We start from the raw sequence: 20,416 nt of genomic DNA on the forward strand, positions 1-20,416 counted from the left end.
TCCTTATATCAGGGCCTTCGTGGACTTGTCTTGCCGTTCCGTAGAAATATAGTAATGCCAGTGCCTTGTTTAGTACAACATCAAAAAAAGTTATGTGTCTGAATATCCAGGTATAGCTCCAAACTAAGCCGACGACGTATTTCCTCGCCATTTTGGTGACGGCAGCATTTAGGAGCTGCTAAACGCCTGTTTTAAAAAAATTGACATTAGCGTCCAAGGTACGTAACCATTGCTGGTTGATAATCTTCGAGCATACCTAGATGCTTATCGGTAGAATTCGCTTCGCTTCACGTTGATACCGTATTCGCCGACGGCCATACCGAGATCTTCCATGGTAAGGACCGTGCGATTCTGGCTACCGCCCTGGCCTCCTCCACCGTAACCCGCTCTCTGGATGCCCAGGGGTCCACCACGTCCTTGATCTTTGGTGTTGGCTTGCGTCTGGCCCGGGATCTGGAGTCCCGCCGCGGCGCCGAGGTTGCCCATCGGGTTATTCGCGCTGGTATTGGACGCGCGGATGCGGCTGTATTGGTAGGCGTCGGCGGCGATATCGGCGACGAACTTCTGGACCGCGAGGGCGATGAGGCGCGCGAGGCGCGGGTCGGTGTGGGGTGGTGGGGGAAGACCGGCTTTTGTCATGTAGTAGTTCGTCACGGCGTCCGGGATCTACTCAATGGTCAGCGCATCCGATAAGATTAATCGATTTGTGCCTGGCCTCTGGGGTGCTTACAATGGGTGCATAGTCGTCCATCTTAGTCAAGAATTCCTTCAATGAAGTATCCTTCCGAGTCGGCATCTTGGGCTCCGAAGGCAGGACAGCCTCTTCCTCGTTCTGCTGCGAGGCGGCAGGGGGAACCTGCTCATTTTCCGTCGGTGCGCTTGCCATCTCTGCGATGTCGAAATAGTTGGAGGATTACGAATCGGATGAAGTGAAGATGAAGTATTCGGGTGATTCTTTCAAAAAGTGGTTTGAAGGCAATAAGTGACGCTCGATTTGTTGAATTCAAGAAAAGGGTCTAGATGGTAAAGACAACGTTTTAATCTATGGAGAGTTTTGTTGCTAGTGGTGTTGTCCAAATATTGATTTATCAACAGTCAAAATCGACTTGAGTCAGTTCGAATGACCGTGAAGACCGGTGACTCGTAGGTGTCTGTAACGTTGAGATGACGTCGCAGGTGGCTTGAATGAAAATGATTTGCCGTTGACAAGATAGGCCAATCTCAAGAAATTAATTTCCAAATTTACGTGCTTGTCCTGTGATGCTTATCCAGAAGGAGACGTAGGGGGTTGTTGACGGATAAGTTCGGGAGGGTGAAAAAGTTGGAGGGAGTGTTGGGGGAGTGAAGTTTAACAGAGTTGACAGCTTCGCGGTCCGTTCGCGATATGCGAAGTCGATTTTATGTGGGTCTCCCGCTTAGCCTCATCTCTTATCAGCTTATCCCCCGACATGCCAAGAATTAAGATGTGATTACATAATGAAGAAGTACAAACTTCAAAGTGCTTTAAGAGGTACCTAGGTACTTAGTTGGTTGTGAATCTACAAGGGCTACGAAGAACTCGTCATTGTTTAAATTTTTAATTTTGTCTGAATAATCTAGGTACTTTTCCCCTGATTAAGATTCTGTGAATCTAGGTCAAACCTAATGCGGCGTTTCCTTCAATCAGCAACCTTGGACGGTATACAACTTCTCATAGACTTTCAATATTCCCCAGTGCAAGTATTTCTCATAGATGGGCTTATACCATGGTTATTTCAACAAGTGCCTGGGGAGATGCAAGAGTAGATGATTCGTGATCTCTTAATCAGGCGCTAATAGTAGGTATCCTTCCAAGTGTTGCTGTAGCTGTATATCTCAGGATCCCTTGTACCTAAAGACTCCGAGGTCGTGAGGCCAAGTTTATAAGTCTCCCGGTGCTCTACAGGTGGGATCTTCGAAGTGAGGTGTAAGGTACAACCCCATCACGTACTTGGTACCAAAGTCGTCTCGCGGGCAGATCATGAGGTACTGTATGAGCCTAGTTTATAGTCTCATTGCAGTATGTTGACAAATCTTCATCCAGTTCCCACGGGCTCTGGGCGTTGAGAGAAAACAAGCTTGTACTTGACGATCTCAACCACCTCTAACTCCTCAACGGTAGAAGGTTTTGACTGCCCGTCAGTCATCTCTACGTCTTCCCCGGACTTTGTCCGCTTTCTGATAATAGCCATAGCTTTAGGTAATTTCTTAACTTCACCGGTGAGCCTCTGATGCTCGCCAACATAAAGATGAACCCGCTTCATCCATGCTGTGCTAGAAGGATCTTGGGTTTCGGGGTGGTAGTCCGGAAATACGAGGCGTCCAATGGCCACTTCTTGGTGATTTCCCCCGTCGTTCTCGTCAGTATTAGGTAAGTTGATAATGCCTTGGAGCTCAAGGATAGCTAAACCGGCTGGTGTTTGTAAGAGTTGAGGGAGCGAGGATTGATTGGTAGTTTCAATACCGGGTTTCCTAGGGTATAGCTTAACGGAAGTAGCCATTTTGAGGGGACTACCTTCATAATCTCGTAATTTACCCAGCGTGCCTAGGCGATGAAAATACCTAGGTTAGGTTAGGTAGGTAGAGAGGTACATGATGTGTGAAAGAAGACCAGGAATGATGGAAAAATAAGTGGGACCTGTAGTGCTGGGGAAGGTTCTGACAGGTGGTATCTAGGTAATTCGCGTTTACCTCTCTGAGGTACGCGTTAATGGATTTTCTTCGGAGTAATTACATAACCTTGTTTTGGTGGGGGGATTGGAAACTCACCCAGATAGCCAGGTGGTCCATGCGCCACCAGTAGCCCTAGCGCATCTCCACCTTTCTCCCACGCAGGAAAAATCGGATTAGGCGAAAGTAAATCCACACAACAACTTTGAACCTTTTTTTTTTTCTAATTCCCATTAATTTTCCGGTGTGTTTTCACGACTCGACTTCATCCAACAACCACCCAACACAGTCGACCGCGACAACCACCGCCGAGATGAAGCTGAACATCTCTTACCCTGCCAATGGCAGCCAGAAGCTCATTGAGATCGAAGATGAGCGAAAGCTCCGTGACTTCATGGAGAAGCGCGTACGTTGAACCCGAACCTTTCCTTATCGCTGCTCTCGCGAATCCTCGAAAAGCTTTCAAACCCGCTTCGATAATCCTCATTCATATATCGAGAGAAAAAAAAAAGAAAAAAAAGCTGTTTTGGCATATTTTTCGCAACAGCTATGCAAATGTCGGGGAGACTAACATGTATACTGTTCTAGATGGGCGCTGAAGTCCCCGGCGACAACCTCGGCGACGAGTTCAAGGGCTACATCTTCCGCATCACCGGCGGTAACGACAAGCAAGGTTTCCCCATGAAGCAGGGTGTCTTGCACCCTACCCGTGTCCGCCTTCTCCTCTCCGAGGGCCACTCCTGCTACCGCCCCCGCCGCGCCGGTGAGCGAAAGCGAAAGTCCGTCCGAGGCTGCATCACCGCCATGGACCTTTCCGTCCTCGCCCTGTCCATCGTCAAGCAAGGCGAGAACGAGATCCCCGGCCTAACCGATGTCGTCCACCCCAAGCGCCTCGGTCCCAAGCGTGCCTCCAAGATCCGCCGCTTCTTCGGTCTCAGCAAGGATGACGATGTAAGTTTACCTTCATTCGTCATCGCCTGCTCGGTCGTTGCTTCTGCAGGATGAGAGAGAAGAATCCTTGCAATGAATACCACCGAGCAGAGCCTGAGAGGAATATTGTGTTATAAGAACACACCAAAAGATGGCTAATACTATGGGTTTTTTTTCTTCGGCATATAGGTCCGCAAGTACGTCATTCGACGAGTAGTCCAGCCCAAGAAGGAGGGCAAGAAGCCTTACACCAAGGCCCCCAAGATCCAGCGCCTGGTTACTCCCCAGCGTCTCCAGCACAAGCGCCACCTCATCGCGCTCAAGCGACGACAGTCAGAGAAGGTCAAGGATGAGGCCGTACGTTTACCCCCACATACACGTATTATTACCGTTGTAATTTCCCATACTTACAAATAACCTATAGAACGAGTATGCCCAGATTCTGGCTAGGCGTATCGCCGAGGCACGTGCCCTCAAGGCTGACGCTCGCAAGCGTCGCGCAAGCTCTATGCGCAAGTAAATACCTACAGGCGTTTGGTCGGTGTCTTCTGGTTCTTGCATTAGGGCATAAATCGTGGCAATGGCTTTTGCAGGGATGAACGGCGGCTGGTTGATGAGATATTAGGCACAGCCTCACACATGAATGTATTCCCGGAACTCAAAAAAATTAGGATGAAGATTCCCAAAATCGCCGTTTTTTTATCTTTCAGTCTTTCTAATGCTCTTAAAAAATGTTTGCATCCCGTATAAGTACCTAATTCATGATTCTATGTGGCATGATGTTTCCAAGACCAAACAAAGTTCACATCCTAATTTACTATGATCCCACGCTAGAAATTGCCAGAAAGAAAAATAAATGCAGTTCATGATGATACAAGGTATGTATATAAGGCAAGGTATGTATATCCAGACGCAAATGCAGTATGATAAAATAATGAACTCCGTACGTATATGAACCTCGAATTATATGCTCTACGACGTTCCCAGTCTTGATTCTTCCGCATAAGCGGTTTTCCCAAATGCAATCTCTCAAACTCCCGCAACCATGGAGTCCAACCCTGATCGATTTCTCTAATAACGCAAGTACGTATATCTTCAAGCAGGCTCGTTTACCCGTAACACTTTTTTTCTTCTTTTTCTTCCTCTCTCCCGACATGTACTCGTGCGAGTAGCATTAGGTACATATTATACCGGAGCATGCGTGAACAAGAAACTAAGGTCATTTGTTAGCGTTGAAAGACTCGAAGGGGAAAAGAAAAGAAAAAAGAAAAAAAACGTACCTGACGCTCTCTCCGTTGTGAGTTCGTCGGATAGCTTCGGCTATCGTGGGGCTCACGTCGATGACCCTGAGCTTCTTGCACCGCTGGACCTTGTCGCCGAGGGGCACGGTATTCGTGACGACGATCTGGCTCAAGCAGCTGTTGTTGAGGATGTTGATGGCGTCGCCGCTGAGAATGCCGTGGGTGACGACGGCAATGACTTCGCGGGCGCCGTGCTCCTTGACGGTGGCTGCTGCTTTGCTGTAAAAGGGGGGAGGTGGGATTTTAGTATGATCGTTCGCTTCTTGGGATAGTGAAGAAAAGATAGGAAGGATGCTTACGCTAGAGTACCGCAGGTGTCGGCCATGTCGTCGACTAAAATTGCAACCTTGTCTACTACGTCGCCGACGAGCACCATCCTGCCCACGACGTTGGGGCGCGGGCGCTCCTTGTGAATGAGCGCGAAGCCGCGGTCGAGACGGTCGGCTATAGATGTAGCTCTGTCGCACAGGGTCAGTTTTTCCTCGCGCGCGCGCATATAGCTCTATCAAACCCCCTTACCTCTTTGCGCCGCCGGCATCGGGACTGACGATAACCGTATCCTCACCGGCGAGGTTTTCCCGAATCCATCGCAAGACGCTCGGCTCGGCGTACAGGTTGTCGACGGGGACGTTGAAGAAACCCTGGATCTGGGAGGCGTGGAGATCCATGGTGATGACGTGGTTGCAACCGGCGGTCTGCAGCATGTTGGCGATAAGCTTGGCCGAGATAGGCGCCCGGCTCTTGTCCTTCTTGTCCTGCCGGGCGTACGGGAAGTTGGGTATGACGGCGGTGATGCGCCGGGCGGAGGCGGTGCGGCAGGCGTGAATCATGATGAGAAGCTCCATGAGGCCATCGTTAATGTCGCCTGGCGCGGTTGATTGCAAGATGAAAACTACAGAAAAAGAAGAAGAGATGATGAGCTCATGAACCGAAACTTAATCGCGCGGGCTTGGTATAAAAGGTGAGAAAGGTGAGAAGGTCGTACCATCTTCGTCTCTAACTGACTCTCCGACTGTAACGCTCGTTTCTTGGTTCGAATAATTCAAACTCATCGTCTTTGCAATCTCAATGCCGAGCCTAAGATCGCGCAAGACTCGCTGTTAGCCCATTCCCAATTTCATCTTCAACCGTTTTTTTTTTCTTTGGTTTTTGGCCGGGTATAGGTACTGATCTCCAATTTCGTCACTGGAAAGTCGAAAAGAAAGCCACCAATAGCCGAGAAACGAGAAACGAGAGGCTCCAACTGCTACAATTATGTCGTCCGAAGGTAAAGAAGGATCAGAAAAAAAGGAAAGAGGAAAAAAAAGAAAAAAAACCTACCGATCGGCTACGGCCTTGGCCAAGCTCGGATGGCTGTTGCCCGAGAGCAATTTGATCTCGTTCGCCATGTCGCCCATATTGATCGAAGGAAGAGAAAGAGACCAGACGGTGCTGGATACTCTATCTATTTAATTAATAAATAAAAACGTTTCGATTCGATCCTGCAGTGTCACAGGCGAAGAAAAAAAAACTTCTGAGACAGCAATAACTTGACGCGGTGCCACCGATCAAAGCCCGAGCCACAGTCCAATCGGGAGGAATCGCGGGGTCGTTTCGAGCTGTTTTGGTTGGACGGAGGGATCTTTTTATTCAAATGCAAAAGCTTAGTTTTTTTTTTTTTTTTTGTTTTTTTTATGGCTTGCAGTTGATAGGCTGGGGCTGGGGCTGGGGTATGTTAAATACGTAAAGTCTTGGACCTTACTCGCACGTGGTAATTTGGGAAACTTCAACTCTCCAAAAAGCGCTCAGTGTCACAGCAGGTGAAGAAACTTTTCAAATGCCTGGAGTGCGGGTTGAAAGAAATAGTTATTAGAAATACCCTTTTTTTTCGGTGAGCTGAGCCCGGCGAATTGCGAATAAAGGGCTTCTAATAGATTTCGTCAGTTGCTGCACGGCATATGCAGCCGAAAACCTTAGGTCCTTCTCCAGGCGCCCAGTAAAAACCTGTCACCTGGAACACCTAACTTAGGTACTACGTTAGATCAACTTAATTTTTGGAGAAGCTAGCCCTGCATGGGTAATGATAACGATAATGGTCATGATAACGATATATACCATAGATATGTCTTCATTTAAGTATTATACTTCATAATATTTGCATGTACGAGACTAGGCCTACGTTGTTATGAGACGTTACTCACATGCCGTTTCACATGCACTAGGTTGATCTAGACAAACTTCAAAGGAGAGAGTTGGTCAATAACAAATAGCTTCACTTTACGTACCTAGAAGTAACACCAGCAGTATTAGGTACAGCGCAGATTGATGGTTTGGAGATACTACATAGTAACAATGGTATTAACTAACCCCATAGGCTCTAAATCATATATTATAGGTAGGTACCTACACGTTAGGTATTTTAAAATCTACTTACCCCAGATGATCTCATCTTAAAACTGCTTCCAAGCAGTGCTCGAATTTCTCTCCTCTCCTTTTTTCGAATTCTTTCTTGGGCATTGTGTTATGTGTTTTCCTCACCCCAAGATCTACAGACAACTTGAAACCGGTACGTACGACTCTCCCTACCACAGATCATATTGGTTCAAACATTTTTTTAATGTCTTCTTTTCTTAAATTTACTTTCGACTATCTTCCGTCTAACTACTTGGAAACCCTACTACCGTTTTAATTTTATCCCATACCTGGTCTAACCCTAGAGATAATGCTTATGAAAGAGCGTACATAATGTAATGGATAAATGATAGTAGCTTGTAGTTACACCTATAACGTATGGAGAAGCACATGCTACTCTGGCACACCATATGATATATCCCGACAACAGTTTTGTTTTCCGGCAAAACCATCGAACATAATGTGTAAACTCTACGCTACAAGTGTGACGACATTGCGAAAATTGAACATGATGGTAAACTGTTTAATTTATGTGCTACATACTAGTTTTGAAGGATATGAGCATAGCGCAGGTAGCACTGGCAATATATGGTCAAGATGAATATCAGGTCTAAGAATTCCATTCCTTGGGCTACTAGTAGGTATACTATATTAATTATCGCACAGCTCAGCATAGAAAATAATTCACACAGCTGGGTCAGGGTGAGAATGCTTAACTGTAGTTATTGAACTCGAGTAGGCACCTCAAATCACTGCAGTCGGCAGTGCTACAGAAGCAGGAGAACCAATAAGTCACATCTAACGATAACGAACTAAGCTATGGTAAATGGGTTCTATCGACTTACACAACGAAAATATCTCCGGCCTGGTTGGGGCGTCTATCTAAAATAAGACGTATTTTGTCGACCAGTAAGAATAAAGCTCCGAAGACGGAACACCTCGACCTGTGCTGAAAAAAGTACCTTCTAGCGAATCCCATATCGATCTGACTGTCCCTTCTGCGGACCCATGATCATGTCACAGCCCTTGCGCTGTCGATAGTCGTAAGTGACCACGATGCGGTCTTGAAGGGGCAAGAAATTCTTGCATTCCCGTCCGGTTCTGCAGACGCCCATGCTGTGTGCGTATCGCGCGGGGTCCTTACTGTCCTGGATGAAGCCGTATTCATCGAGCGACAAATGCATGTTCATCCTATTGAAATAACAGTACTAATTAGGACTTGCTAGTGAAATTCAAAAGGAGACGGGAGAGCACTTACAGTTCCAAAGTCGAGATGGCCTCAGCTCCAATGGGTCGGAAGTTCCAGTTCTTGGCCAACAGCAGAGCGTCGTGGAAGTCGGATTCGACGACGTGGCGGACATAGATACCCGGGAGCGATCTATGTCGAATTCTCTCAAGGGCCATACTGTTCGCCATTGGAACAATGTCGTTGTAATTATAGTGCCGGGCGAGAGTGCAGAGAGTGGTGAGCAGTCTATCAGAAGGGTAATCATCCCGTAACCAGTCGAGGACACGCTCAGCCTCAGCAAACCAGTGGTTAAGGATGCAGCTCCACTGGCGACCCTTCGGGGACGATCGTTCAGCCTGTAAAGTTAGCGATCCCGTAAGTAATCCAGGCATACTTAGCGATGAACTAAACGTGGCCACTTACCTCAGATTGTATCTTGCAACCGAAACACATAACATTCGGTTGGGGAGGTTTCATGACCTCCGTCGGGACCGGATGACGGCATCTGATGCACCAGATTCCCGTGGGAGGCTCGTCCATCTTGTCACTGGTGCCTACAATGTTAGAATGGTTCTCTAAAATCAAAAGAATTGTAAAACAAATAGTTATGACACATATACAACAGGAATAGAGTAGGCACCTAGGTAGGTAGCCTGTGTTATACTTACCAGGTGTCTACCTAGTAGTAGACTGATCACAAGATATGCTGGTGATGATAAAGTCCTGTGGAAAGAAAGAAAGAAAAACCCTGGAAGAAATACTGGGGGGAAGGGATGCTTATATAGAAATTCAAATTGTAATTCTCGAGAAGAATTTCATCCTTAGCACCCGCCTTCCACACATTCTACAGTTACCTAGGTGCCTAATGTGCCTGCCTCATTTTATTTAGTTTGCCTAATTCTTAAGAGCACTTGGTACAGAAGTTATTGGACTAATAAAAACGGAGCCAAGAGATTAAAAGCCGGGAACATAGGCGGGAGTACATTGCTTTGCTATTTTTCGGAGCAGGCTCCTTCACGGGTGTAGTTGAGGGCCGGCCCCACCAAGGTCCGAAAAGAAAATGGGATCCGGCCGGGGCCGAAGCCGAAGCGAAGTGAAGTGTAAAACCCTGGAGTGCCTTCCAATCACACATTGTGTTCACCTTCCTTTAATGATTTTTTCCAACCTTCACACCTGCCATACTAGACAAGCAGCTGCTATAATTGTTTTGCGCAGTGAACTTGGCTAATAATTACTAAGATACATTAGGTAACTTCTATGAACAGAGCTTGCCTTCATTAAATTCCATAGAATAAAAATTTCAAAACCCTAATGTACGTACTACTCTTGGGCTTCATTAGTAGTAGTCAATTGGCATGTAACTGCTTTTTTCCTTTTCTCTTTCCTTTTATTTTTACTTTTTTCTCTCTCTGTTTTTCTGCACCCCCCATGGATTACATTTGAGGGATAATGACATTTCATATATCATCTAATACGAACCATAAGCAGTAGCGAGGTTTGACGATATGTATATTCTTTTTAAAAATCCCTTTTATTTACAGAGTAGATCTCATGATATTCCCCAGCAGATCATCTGAGGTAAGCACGTGTGATTGAAACATAAATGCTGGTAGGGCTTACAGATCTGCTACACTAGTCGTCGCAGCGGGCAAGCTAGGCTGATGGAATGACTAGGATCACGTAGTCCGACCCAATCCTAATCTACCGACCCCAGTGGGAAATCCTTCGCCGTTGAACCCTTGAGAGCGGGTGGTAAGAAACAATTTCGCTCACGCCACCTCCACCATATTCTCTAGCTAAAACAGAGTCGTTTATTTGTTTCCTCTTTGTTTGAATACCGGGGTCTTGACGAATCAGAATATCGCACGGCTTCGTAAACTCTTATACAATGTAACCTGATTGGGTAGGGCCAAGACGCGAAGGAACATTTTCTTATAGCCTTGCCGTTGAGGATTATTCGATGATGATTATCCCAAGTTGTTGGGTCGGAAACAATTACCTACCTCCTATGCCCTCGCGAAAAGTTTGGGTTGATATGACCCGATAGATTAGGTAGGCATTTCTACATACAGGGCCGCCCGGAAGCGTCTGACCTTAACACTCAAGTACAGACCGACTACCCCGTAGACGGGGAGGAAACTGTGTTTTTTCTTCACTTCTCGTCCTACCATAGAATGGCATCAGGTACATAATAGGGTATTAAAATGAACAAATTTGGAGCTGCGCTCCTATTATCGTGGTCGCTTTGGTCGACTGTGGGAGCAGGACTCGATGATGCCACACTTAATACAGATTCGTTCGACAGGAGGGAGCAGGAGAACCGATTAGAAAGAGTACCTACGATATCAGGATGGCCTATAATACCAAATGATGAAATTGGAGAGGGTCAAAGAAGACAACACCAACCACAGTCGCTACTTTCCACTGCAGTGGTTCTTTCTCCGCCGACAACAACTACGTTAGGGAATTCCTGGCTTCAGCATCGCCAGGCTAGTGGGAAAGAGAGTAGCAATGAAGAGGGCGATGACGATGGCGAGAAGGGTGACAGGACTCCCAAGTCTCCAGCTGATGTTGTGAGCAGCATGATATCCAGCAGAGTCTCGAGCGGCGTATCGAGCAGCGTATCGAGCAGTGTAGCAGCCAGTGTGTCTGCTGCTTTTTCCGTATCGCTTGCGGAAGTTTCGGCATCAGCATCTAGTGCTGTTTCGTCCGCGCGGGAGGCAGCACGTACTCAAGAGGCTCTTTCATCTATAACAGTGCCTAGCCCGCCAAAGACAACTGGTGCTTCTACGGCTACCTCGTCGCAAGCAGCTAGCACTACAAGCGATAGATTACCTGCAGTATCTGCTACCACAGCGGATGTCTCGAATATCGAGGAAAGTGCTATTACAGTACGTATGGAACGATCTCTGCTACTGAAGAAGCCTGAGAAAATTATATCATATATGTGTGTATGGATTTAGCTAACAACTCAAAGGCCAGCCAACCCAGCACCCCAACCAGCGTCCCAACTCAGGGTTCATCAATCACACCAGGAGTTGTTGCAGGCCTCGTCGTAGGAATCTCAATCGCATCAGCACTACTTTCAGCTATCATCACATATCTCTTCATGCGCCGGCGCGCAAGACAACAACAGCAACAACAGCAGGAGCCTCAGAACAATTTCCTACCCAGCTCTCCACCACCGTCTAACTCCCATTCCAGCCTCGGGGGCCACGGCTTCGTTAATCACTCCCACTCCCATTCCCTCTCCAACGATTTCTCCCAGTTCCAGATGATATACACTTCCCCAACACCCACAAATCATAACCGAGCCGCCGCCAACCTCGGCGGCGACTTCACGCCAGACATGAAGCAGCGGTTCACCCCAACCCCGACTCAAGCCTCTACGCCAGCTCCCGCTCCGATGCCAACAACAATAGCAACAGCAACAACAATACTAACACCGGTAGCCGCACCCCCTATAACGCAGTACCCAGCCACGGCGCAAACCACCCAGCAAACCACCCAGCTCTCCGCGCCCCCTCCTGCGCGACGCATCTCCCGCTTCCGCACCCGCCCGCGCACGCTCTCCGACCCCTCCGTCGACGGCGGCAGTGGCCTGGACCCCGTGTTCCCCGTGTCGCCACTCAGCTCCGACGGCGACGGGCCGTACAGCAGCCGCACGGACCGGCGGCCCTCGCCCCTGAGCTACGAGGGTGGTGGGGGTGGTAACCGGAACAGCATGATCACGCGGACGACGTCCGCCCGGGCCGCGCTCGCGCGCCAGCAGAGTATCAGCGCCAACGGCGGGCAGCGGGCGCATCTGGTGCGCGTAGGGAGCGAGCGGGGCGCGGAGAGAGACGGGGCAGGATATTTAGCAGCAGCAGCAGGAGGAGGAGGAGTAGGTCAGGGGGAAGGTCTGACGAGGCTGTACTCGTTCACGACGGATAGCGAGAACGGCAATTCGACGGGGAGCGGGGACGCGGGACCGCAGCAGCAGCAGCAGCAACAGAGCTACCTGCAGCCGCGGCCGCTGGTCAAGTACGCGCTCTCGAGCAGTCCCGGGAGCACGTCTCCGGGCTTGCAGGTGCAGGCGCCGGTGCCGAGGAGGCCGGTCGATCCGTATTACTTCGAGAAGGGGACTCATTTCTATTAGCGGCTGCGCGACAAGCCAGCCACCTACCTATCTATGTAAGGGGCCTGTCCATCATAGATTTGTCGAGCTGGTTGGCTGTTGGGGATTGATAGGTAATGATATGGTAATGGTGGGAAAGGGGACCGGGGAAGCAGAGTTTCCAAATTGGCTTTGGCTTTGGGTAGAGAGAGAGAGAGAGAGCGCGTTCGGGTTATTAGATAAAAAAGAACGCTCTGGTTGGCGTCTAGGAGTTTTTGTATAGGTACCTTCCATCAGCAAGTCTGTTGGCTCTTGGGATATATATATGTGCTTCCACTTTGTAAATATCCTGCATCGAACATATGAATCAAGTATATATCTTCTACTATAACCTTGCCATGCTCATTTTCGTCGGGTCATAAGTTGTCGACAAATCTGTCTTTAAAAGGGGCTTAAAGGTATGATTCAATGCCAAACGTGTGAAACCGCATCATTTAGAAACCAGTGTGTCTGGTTCGATACTTTTCATTACCTCCCGAGAACGCAAGTTTTATATACAGTTAAGAAGATCGTGCCTAGAGCAAGACTCCCTACGGCCAAGCACTTTTGAGGCCGAGAAACCGTCAACCGCCCCGCCTAACCTAACGCCAGCCATGCACACCGACACGCCGTGAAGACGGGTTCTAATACCGAGACATCATCATCCGTGCCACCCTCCTCAACCTCATGCCCGTTAAAACGTGGGCGGTCTTCGCCTAGGGCTAGCGTCATCTGTGAGCTATATCTGTGGATATCTTGCGGACGCAGAACTGCACGGGCCACAGTGACATCACAGTCGTTCGTTATTCATCCACGATGGTGGAGATCAAGATGCGCCCAGAGCGCTTATACAGGCAGCTTGAACTTCCTGCCCTTGAGCACCTTGTTGTAGTAGATCCAGAAGAAGTCGCTGTAGAGAACGGTCTGGATGAGGCCGGCGACGATGGCGATCCAGTCAGCCTTGTGGTCGGGCTCGGTGAAATACCTGTAAATCCAGTTGGGGATGTAGAGAGTGCGGTAGATTCCAAGCGCAAAGAGATAGTGCGTCGTAATGACCTCAGCCTCGCCGGTCCTCTGCAACATGAACAGTTGAGGAAGGATAGCTACGGATTCCAACCAGATGGAAAACGCCCACATGATCTCCGAAAAGGTATACTTATACGGCAGGAGAATCGCGAGGACGGCTGCGCCACCAAGGAGGTATTGAACGCGGAAGGTATCGAGGCTCGGATCGACTGTGCGCTTGTACTTGGTGGTCATTAAGTAGATGATGTAGCCCTGGCTGCTGATGAAGAGGATCTTGAAGATGATGTTGTAGATGCTCGACGTGCTGAAGAGATCTAACGACAATGTGTCAGCCTTTGCTCGTTTGGATTAACTCGCTTGGATTAATAGCGATTGAACCTACCTAGATAGCGAGTAATATAAACTATAAAGTACAACGCTTGGGATTTGAACGAGATACCAGACGCGCCCTAAGCAACTAGCTGTTAGATATGATCCGAAACTCTTAAAACCGACGGACGCAACTAACATTGAGCTCGATCATCTTGTGTAAGAGGATACCGATGGACCCTAAATGGGAGAAGTCTCCTAAACATAATTGTTAGAATAGGTAAGTCTTTATAAGAAATACCTAATGGCATTGACACCTACCCAGGACTCGGAAGACGTTTAACGGCATGGTTGGATTTTGAGGGAGCAAAGCTCCGAAGGTATTTCAGACAAATTGGTGTACGTATGTGTGTCTACGTTAACCAGTGTGGGTTTCGTAGAAATATAAGTAAATATAGATTAGGTAGGTATATAGATAATTGGATTTGAGTCTATACGATGGACTCAACAGAGGATTTCATAGAGAAGTTCGTGAATATTAAAAGGTGGCTTGTTTATGTTGACTTAAACTTGTGTAGACTTGTTAAGAATGTTTTCTTGAAAGGACACAAATACATCTGCGACGCGATTGACGTATGATTGGATCCCCTACTAAATTGCTAGTATGTACCCAGGTACCGCGCTACCTTCAATGGTAGGTCTTCTCGTTGTGGCTTGTTAATAAAAGAACATTAGCGTCAGATGGGGGGGGGGGGGGGGGGGGGAGGGGTTATGCCCGAACTTGTTCGGGATATTGTATTGACCCAGCTGGACCGGATTAGGAAACTCGGCCGTGCGCGAGGCTTCAAGCGTTTTTATTGGGTGCATCTTCTAGCGTTAGAATCGTCCCTACTTCGAGAGTTTTTTTTTTTTCGAAAATACGTACTGCCGCCGCCGGGGGGGTGTGGCGCGTTAGGAATAACGTAAGCAAGTTCGGGCTATTGTGCTACCCGAAGGGTGGCCTCATGTAATAGCCGTATATATACCGTATACATATAGTTTACTAAGTATGAGCCGCCCTTAAAGTTAAGGGAAAAACTCTTATTTAATAATTTTCCTGTAAAAATTAAATAAATTAATTATTACGAACCAACAGCCGAGGAGATCAAGTTTAGGCTTGGAATGGGGTTTTAATATCCCTTAGTACGGATAAATCCCGGAATAACCTCATAGAGGGTAGTGATTTGGGTGATTTAAAGTGATCTTGTGTGATCTTAACCAGATTAACTAGATCACACCAGATCTTACCAGATCACATAGAAATGTTATAAACGATAGTAACAAAAAGTAAAAAAGGCATTTCTAATAATTGTGTGACATCGACACGTAGGCACCTTATCGGGGATAAGGTGCCTTGTTGCCGATACTGGAGGAAGGAACAGTGTACCCACTATTACTGTATAAAAGGACATCACACTGCTAGCTAGCTTCAGATAGATTTTTCTTTCCTTAAACATTATTAATACACCAGTTTCACCCCATTGTTATTTGATTTACTCGTTATTTGCTTTTTACTGTTACGAACCAACAGGCAACGAAGCCATACCCAGTATGGAAGCGGGGATGTCAACCAACGCTTTTTCGGTTGAACCTCGGATAATTGGATCTCAGGACTCTTATGGATCTCATGGATCTCATGAGATCCCTCAATCAGGAAGATCCACCAGATCCAACAAGATCCCAAGTCACGATGACTTCAAGGACTAAGAGGCCTACAGGTATTTAAGAACCATCATGTATCTAGACATTCATTTACATTTCCTTAGCTATTAATCTAAGTCTTATATCTAACCCATATAAGGGGAAGGACTCCAAGCCTTCCTGACGAACACTTTCAACGTTTCATTGACACTTGACCCGTATCGCTACTGTTTACCTAAAATCAAGACCCCTGTTACTACACTCTAACGGACCTGAGTGTAGGTTCGTCACATTTACCTTATGAACGTACTTACCAACAATTTCATATAATTATTTAACGTTTTTTATGTATTTAACCATTTATTTTTAAGTTTATTAATTATTAATTTAAATTTTATATTTAACTTATATAAAAAAAAAATTTTAAGCTTTTTTAATAAACATTTTAACGTTTATTTAATATTTAATTTATATTATTATTATTTATTTAAAAATTAAAATTTATTAATATTATATTTTAATAAATTTAAGTGTAAATTTATTATATTAATAAATTTTTTAAATAAATTATATATATTATATATTATATATTATAAAATAAATATAAAAAAAAGTAATATATAAATTATTTATTAATTAAATTTATAATTATATATTTAATTAAATTTAATATTATAAAAATTTAAAACCGCTTTTTAAATTAAATTAAATAAATATAATTATATTTATTAAATAATATATATATATATATAATTATTATAACCTTTTATTAAACGCTAATAAAACTTAAATACAATTCGTAAAAATATCCAAAATTAGAAATCCCATTAGCCACGCACTTTTACATGATGTCACACAGCAGAATTTATTCCTATTGGCTGAAATTTGCATTACGTGGAGCCGACTTTGGAACGGCACTCGGCATCTGTTTCGTTTGTACCTGGTACCTAATGAACCAAGTCCATCGAATCTCTTGGCAACTCGAGGCATCCGGCTTCTGACGTACTAAATTAATGGATTACAAAGCTTCCGTTACAACATTCCGTTACAACAAACACACTGTAAGTAAAACCACACTTTGTAGAATCTTCGATAGGAGCCGTTAGAAAGAATACCTAATGTAAAATTCCTCGAAGCCCGTGGTAGGTCTTTTCTTTCTTTCTTTTTAATATTTGATAAATAGGTGCCTATCTTTTTATCTGCACGATTCCTTAATCTATCACCAATAGGTTCGCCCATCACCGTCACCTTCCTTCTTTCACGATTCCTTTATCCAACATCCAGCAAATACAGATATGGCGGACCAAGATCAGATATCGTCAGAATCCGGAGGAATCGCTATTAGTCTCACACACCAGGGGAAGCCACATACTTTCACCGTAGAATCAACCGCCACCGTCGCCGACCTCGCTACCCAAATTCAAGATGAACTGCGCATCCCAGTCAACAACCAGAAACTCATGGTCTCCAAACTCGGCCTTCTGAAAGCCCCCTTCGCCGAGCGTCCCGTCGCCGATCTCCAAAACAAGAAGATAACCCTGATCGGCACATCCATCGAGGAAATCGCCTCGCTAGCATCCGCCACCCAGCGCGCCGCGGAACGAGAAGCGCACTTAGCCGCGGCGCGGCGCAACTTGCCCAAAGCGTACTCGCGGCGGGATCCGCAGCGCGCCCTCGAGGACAGCACGTACACATTCGCGACGGTGCGCCCGCTGCCGAACCTGCCTCGCCCGGAGCGCTCGCTCGCCTTCCTCGAGCGGCTGAAGAACGACGCGGGGATCCGGGCCGCGATGCGCAAGCACAAGTTCAGCGTGGGCCTGCTCACGGAGATGGACCCGCTGTCGTACACGGAGTCCTCGCACGAGGGCACCACGCGCATCCTGGGCCTGAACCGCAACGGCGGCGAGGTCATCGAGCTGCGCCTGCGCACGGACGCGTACGACGGGTATCGCGACTACAAGACCATCCGGAATACGCTGTGCCACGAGCTCGCGCACAACGTCCATCAGAACCACGACCGCGCCTTCTGGGACCTGACGCACCAGATCGAGAGGGAGGTTGCGCGCGCGGATTGGACGCGCGGCGGGAGGAGCGTGGGCGATCAGGAGTTCTACGAGCCGGAGGTTTCCGAGGAGATAGCGTATGACCACGGCGGGTGGACGGGTGGCGAGTATGTTCTGGGAGGAGGGGGAGGCAGCGCTGCGGCGGCGGGGCATGGCGCGTTGAGTAGACGTGAGATCATGGCTAAGGCAGCGGAGGAGCGTATGAAGAAACAGAAACAGGCCGAGGAAGAGGCAAAGGGGAATCGGTGATGTGCTGAGAGACGAAACGGATAAACTATATGATTCTACTAGCACTTTGCATTTTCCTTGATCTACCTAGGTAGGCAGGAAAGGTTTCTATTTATTGTATGGCTACGGCGTTCGGGTATGATACACTATATCTGAGTTATCCTATAGGCAAGGGGTTTAGCGTTTAGTCTACGAATTATGAATCTAGATAATAATATCATGAGTATTTAAGGGGTATGGGGATGCTTTCACACGTGGTACCTATATAACCTATACTTTGGAATTACCCCTGAAACCAAGATGAGCTCAGCAAGGTGTAAAAGTGAGTCATTCTTAGGACGAGTATGAAGTTTATTAACAACGCCTTAAAACAAAATACCCATTCTTATTTAGTTTCAGGTAATCTCAATTCTACGGTCTATATTTGGGAAAAACATGTGAGCATAAGCAACGGCTTCATGCTCTCTCTCACCTAACAACATACCCTTATTGAGCCCCCTTTACAACCGTCTTCTCCACAACCACCACAACAGCGTTCCCATCTTGCGGCGGCTGCTCCTGCTGCTGCTCCTGCTGCTGTTTCGTAACCGCATTCACCTGCTTTCCCTTTCCCTTTCCCTTTCCCTTCCCGTTCGGTGACGACGGTGGCTTCTTAACCCACTCCTTGAGCTCCGGCACCCAGCGATGTCTATCAGCGATGCAATGTCAGCAATCCACTTCTCCCATCTCGCCTCTTAATCACGTAGGTAAACCAAACCAAACCAGAAAAAAAAAACATTAAGGTGTGACGTGACAACTACACAATCCCAACTTCAGACAAGCAAGCGAACGGTTCGTAAGTAAATCAACAAACTATTTCCACTCACCCAGCCCACTCGGTATTCACGAGGCTCTTAGCGCCGTACTCGTCGGTGAGGATCTTGTCGAAGGCGAAGGGGACGAGGGCGGGGACGCCCTCGAACTGGGTGCGGCGGACGGGGTAGATCTCGCGCGTGCGGTACCGGTGCGCGTTCTTGCAGCTCCAGACCCCCGGGGCCCCCGCCGCGTCCCGCTCCGCCAGCCCTGTGATGTCCACGAACAGCCCCGTGCCCACGTCGATCCACCGCGCGTCGATCACGTTCGCCCCGTTGCCCCGCGTCAGCTCCGTGTGGTGCGGGTTCACGTCCAGCAGGTACGTCTTGTTGATGTATGTCAGTCCCGAGCCCGGGCTCGAGCTAGCCCTTTCGCTTTCGCTTTCGCTTTCGCTATTTCCACTACCGGGTATAATCTCCTCGTCTTCGTCCTCCTCTCCCCCTCCACCACCCCCCATCCCGCCGTCCTCCCCCCGCTCCCGGACGAGAAACCGGTAGTCGTGCAGCGTGCGGTTGAAGTGGCGGCCCAGGTACGTGAGCGTGGCGGTGGGCATCTGGACGTCGAGGTCGTAGTCCCAGGGCATCACGCGGCCGTTCCACCACCAGCCCAGCAGCGTGCCGTGCGCGAGCCACGTGTCGACGCCGAGCTCCCGCGTCGTCGCCAGCCACGCGCGTATCAGCCGCCGCAGCGCCGCCCCGTGCTCGCCGTACCCCACCTCCCCGCGGAAGAACCGCGCGTCGTAGTGCCCGAGCTCCATCGTGCCGCCCGCTTCGTGGAAGTACTTGGGATCGTGGTGCTGCTGGTGCTGGTGGTAGTTGTCGTCGTCGTCGTCGTTGTTGTTGTTGTCGGACTTGAATTTGAATTTGGATTGGGTTGATTTGCCGCCGGCGAGTTTCTTGGGCTTGGCTGGGAGAGGTGACGATGATGATGGTGATGCGGCGAGGGAGAATAGCATGAGCAGGACTAGGAGGAGGCGCATTTTCTTTCCGCGGAAGAGAGGTTGAGGACATTCCCTGATGCTCTGGAAGAGATTCTATGGCGAGTTCATTGGGAATAATTCGACGACGACGGGACACCATCGTTTTTCTGGGCAGCACTTGGGACGTCTAGAAAGGGGTATTGATGGGTGGTGGCGACAGCTAAGTGTAATTGTATATCTCATCTTGAGCCAAAATGTCCGTTGTATTGCGTATTTGAGTGGCATATCATAATTTATTTTTGACCATTGGCCTATGGACATACGAGATTGGATGGTCCTTACCGCACCCTCGGCGACGATGCAGCCTTATTGTCTTCTTGGGTGTGCTAATTTAATAGAATGTGTGGATGCTCCGAAACCAACTATAAGTGTATATGGTGGCCTTCCTCTTATTGTTAAGTTCCCCTATACGGATGGGAGTGGGTGATCCCCCCTCTTGGATGCCGAAGGGGTCATTACTGACATGTTCTTGCTACGGATATGAAATATCAAATATCTTCGGCTCAAGTGGCGTCAAAGGGAAAAGCTCGATGGTACATAGTATTCTAGGAGCATGTTTTCGAATTTCCATATAGCTGAAATCCAATTTTATTTTTTTTCATTTTT

At 47.7% G+C, this 20,416-nt stretch overlaps 8 protein-coding genes across 8 annotated transcripts; 3 read left to right on the forward strand and 5 right to left on the reverse strand.

The window, feature by feature from the left end:
- Positions 1 to 6: 6 nt before the first annotated feature.
- F4812DRAFT_178538 (transcription initiation factor IID, TAF10 subunit) lies at positions 7 to 1,057 on the reverse strand. The gene is made up of 2 exons (XM_047930011.1): positions 731 to 1,057; positions 7 to 666 (listed from the first exon to the last, which is right to left on the reverse strand). The coding sequence occupies exons 1-2, from the start codon at positions 884 to 886 to the stop codon at positions 265 to 267; spliced, it is 558 nt and encodes a 185-aa protein (XP_047793744.1). The 5' UTR covers positions 887 to 1,057; the 3' UTR covers positions 7 to 264.
- A 1,210-nt stretch (positions 1,058 to 2,267) lies between these two features.
- On the forward strand, positions 2,268 to 4,138 carry F4812DRAFT_449499 (ribosomal protein S6e; the record flags this gene model as incomplete). Its single annotated transcript, XM_047935979.1, has 5 exons — positions 2,268 to 2,378; positions 2,978 to 3,094; positions 3,277 to 3,639; positions 3,808 to 3,975; positions 4,043 to 4,138. 5 exons carry the CDS (start codon positions 2,268 to 2,270, stop codon positions 4,136 to 4,138), a joined length of 855 nt encoding a protein of 284 aa, XP_047793745.1.
- A 393-nt stretch (positions 4,139 to 4,531) lies between these two features.
- F4812DRAFT_178702 (ribose-phosphate pyrophosphokinase 3) lies at positions 4,532 to 6,072 on the reverse strand. Its single transcript, XM_047930012.1, has 5 exons — positions 5,905 to 6,072; positions 5,439 to 5,811; positions 5,219 to 5,377; positions 4,899 to 5,138; positions 4,532 to 4,831 (listed from the first exon to the last, which is right to left on the reverse strand). Exons 1-5 carry the CDS (start codon positions 5,969 to 5,971, stop codon positions 4,804 to 4,806), a joined length of 867 nt encoding a protein of 288 aa, XP_047793746.1. The 5' UTR covers positions 5,972 to 6,072; the 3' UTR covers positions 4,532 to 4,803.
- A 2,198-nt stretch (positions 6,073 to 8,270) lies between these two features.
- On the reverse strand, positions 8,271 to 9,078 carry F4812DRAFT_467512 (uncharacterized protein; the record flags this gene model as incomplete). Its single annotated transcript, XM_047938668.1, has 3 exons — positions 8,271 to 8,501; positions 8,569 to 8,894; positions 8,962 to 9,078. 3 exons carry the CDS (start codon positions 9,076 to 9,078, stop codon positions 8,276 to 8,278), a joined length of 669 nt encoding a protein of 222 aa, XP_047793747.1. The 3' UTR covers positions 8,271 to 8,275.
- A 1,261-nt stretch (positions 9,079 to 10,339) lies between these two features.
- Positions 10,340 to 13,045, forward strand: F4812DRAFT_414051 (uncharacterized protein). The gene is made up of 2 exons (XM_047932844.1): positions 10,340 to 11,429; positions 11,516 to 13,045. Exons 1-2 carry the CDS (start codon positions 10,743 to 10,745, stop codon positions 12,674 to 12,676), a joined length of 1,848 nt encoding a protein of 615 aa, XP_047793748.1. The 5' UTR covers positions 10,340 to 10,742; the 3' UTR covers positions 12,677 to 13,045.
- Positions 13,024 to 14,755, reverse strand: F4812DRAFT_414056 (ER lumen protein retaining receptor). Its single transcript, XM_047932845.1, has 4 exons — positions 14,330 to 14,755; positions 14,208 to 14,266; positions 14,082 to 14,148; positions 13,024 to 14,013 (listed from the first exon to the last, which is right to left on the reverse strand). The coding sequence occupies exons 1-4, from the start codon at positions 14,355 to 14,357 to the stop codon at positions 13,520 to 13,522; spliced, it is 648 nt and encodes a 215-aa protein (XP_047793749.1). The 5' UTR covers positions 14,358 to 14,755; the 3' UTR covers positions 13,024 to 13,519.
- Positions 14,756 to 16,637: 1,882 nt separating this feature from the next.
- F4812DRAFT_414061 (WLM-domain-containing protein) lies at positions 16,638 to 18,217 on the forward strand. Its single transcript, XM_047932846.1, has one exon. The coding sequence runs from the start codon at positions 16,984 to 16,986 to the stop codon at positions 17,998 to 18,000; it is 1,017 nt and encodes a 338-aa protein (XP_047793750.1). The 5' UTR covers positions 16,638 to 16,983; the 3' UTR covers positions 18,001 to 18,217.
- A 248-nt stretch (positions 18,218 to 18,465) lies between these two features.
- F4812DRAFT_467517 (LicD family-domain-containing protein) lies at positions 18,466 to 20,192 on the reverse strand (the record flags this gene model as incomplete). Its single annotated transcript, XM_047938669.1, has 2 exons — positions 18,846 to 20,192; positions 18,466 to 18,667 (listed from the first exon to the last, which is right to left on the reverse strand). Exons 1-2 carry the CDS (start codon positions 19,808 to 19,810, stop codon positions 18,466 to 18,468), a joined length of 1,167 nt encoding a protein of 388 aa, XP_047793751.1. The 5' UTR covers positions 19,811 to 20,192.
- Positions 20,193 to 20,416: the final 224 nt, after the last annotated feature.

This window comes from Daldinia caldariorum, assembly GCF_022478825.1.
Source record: "Daldinia caldariorum strain CBS 122874 unplaced genomic scaffold F4812scaffold_2, whole genome shotgun sequence".
NCBI classification, from domain to species: domain Eukaryota; kingdom Fungi; phylum Ascomycota; class Sordariomycetes; order Xylariales; family Hypoxylaceae; genus Daldinia; species Daldinia caldariorum.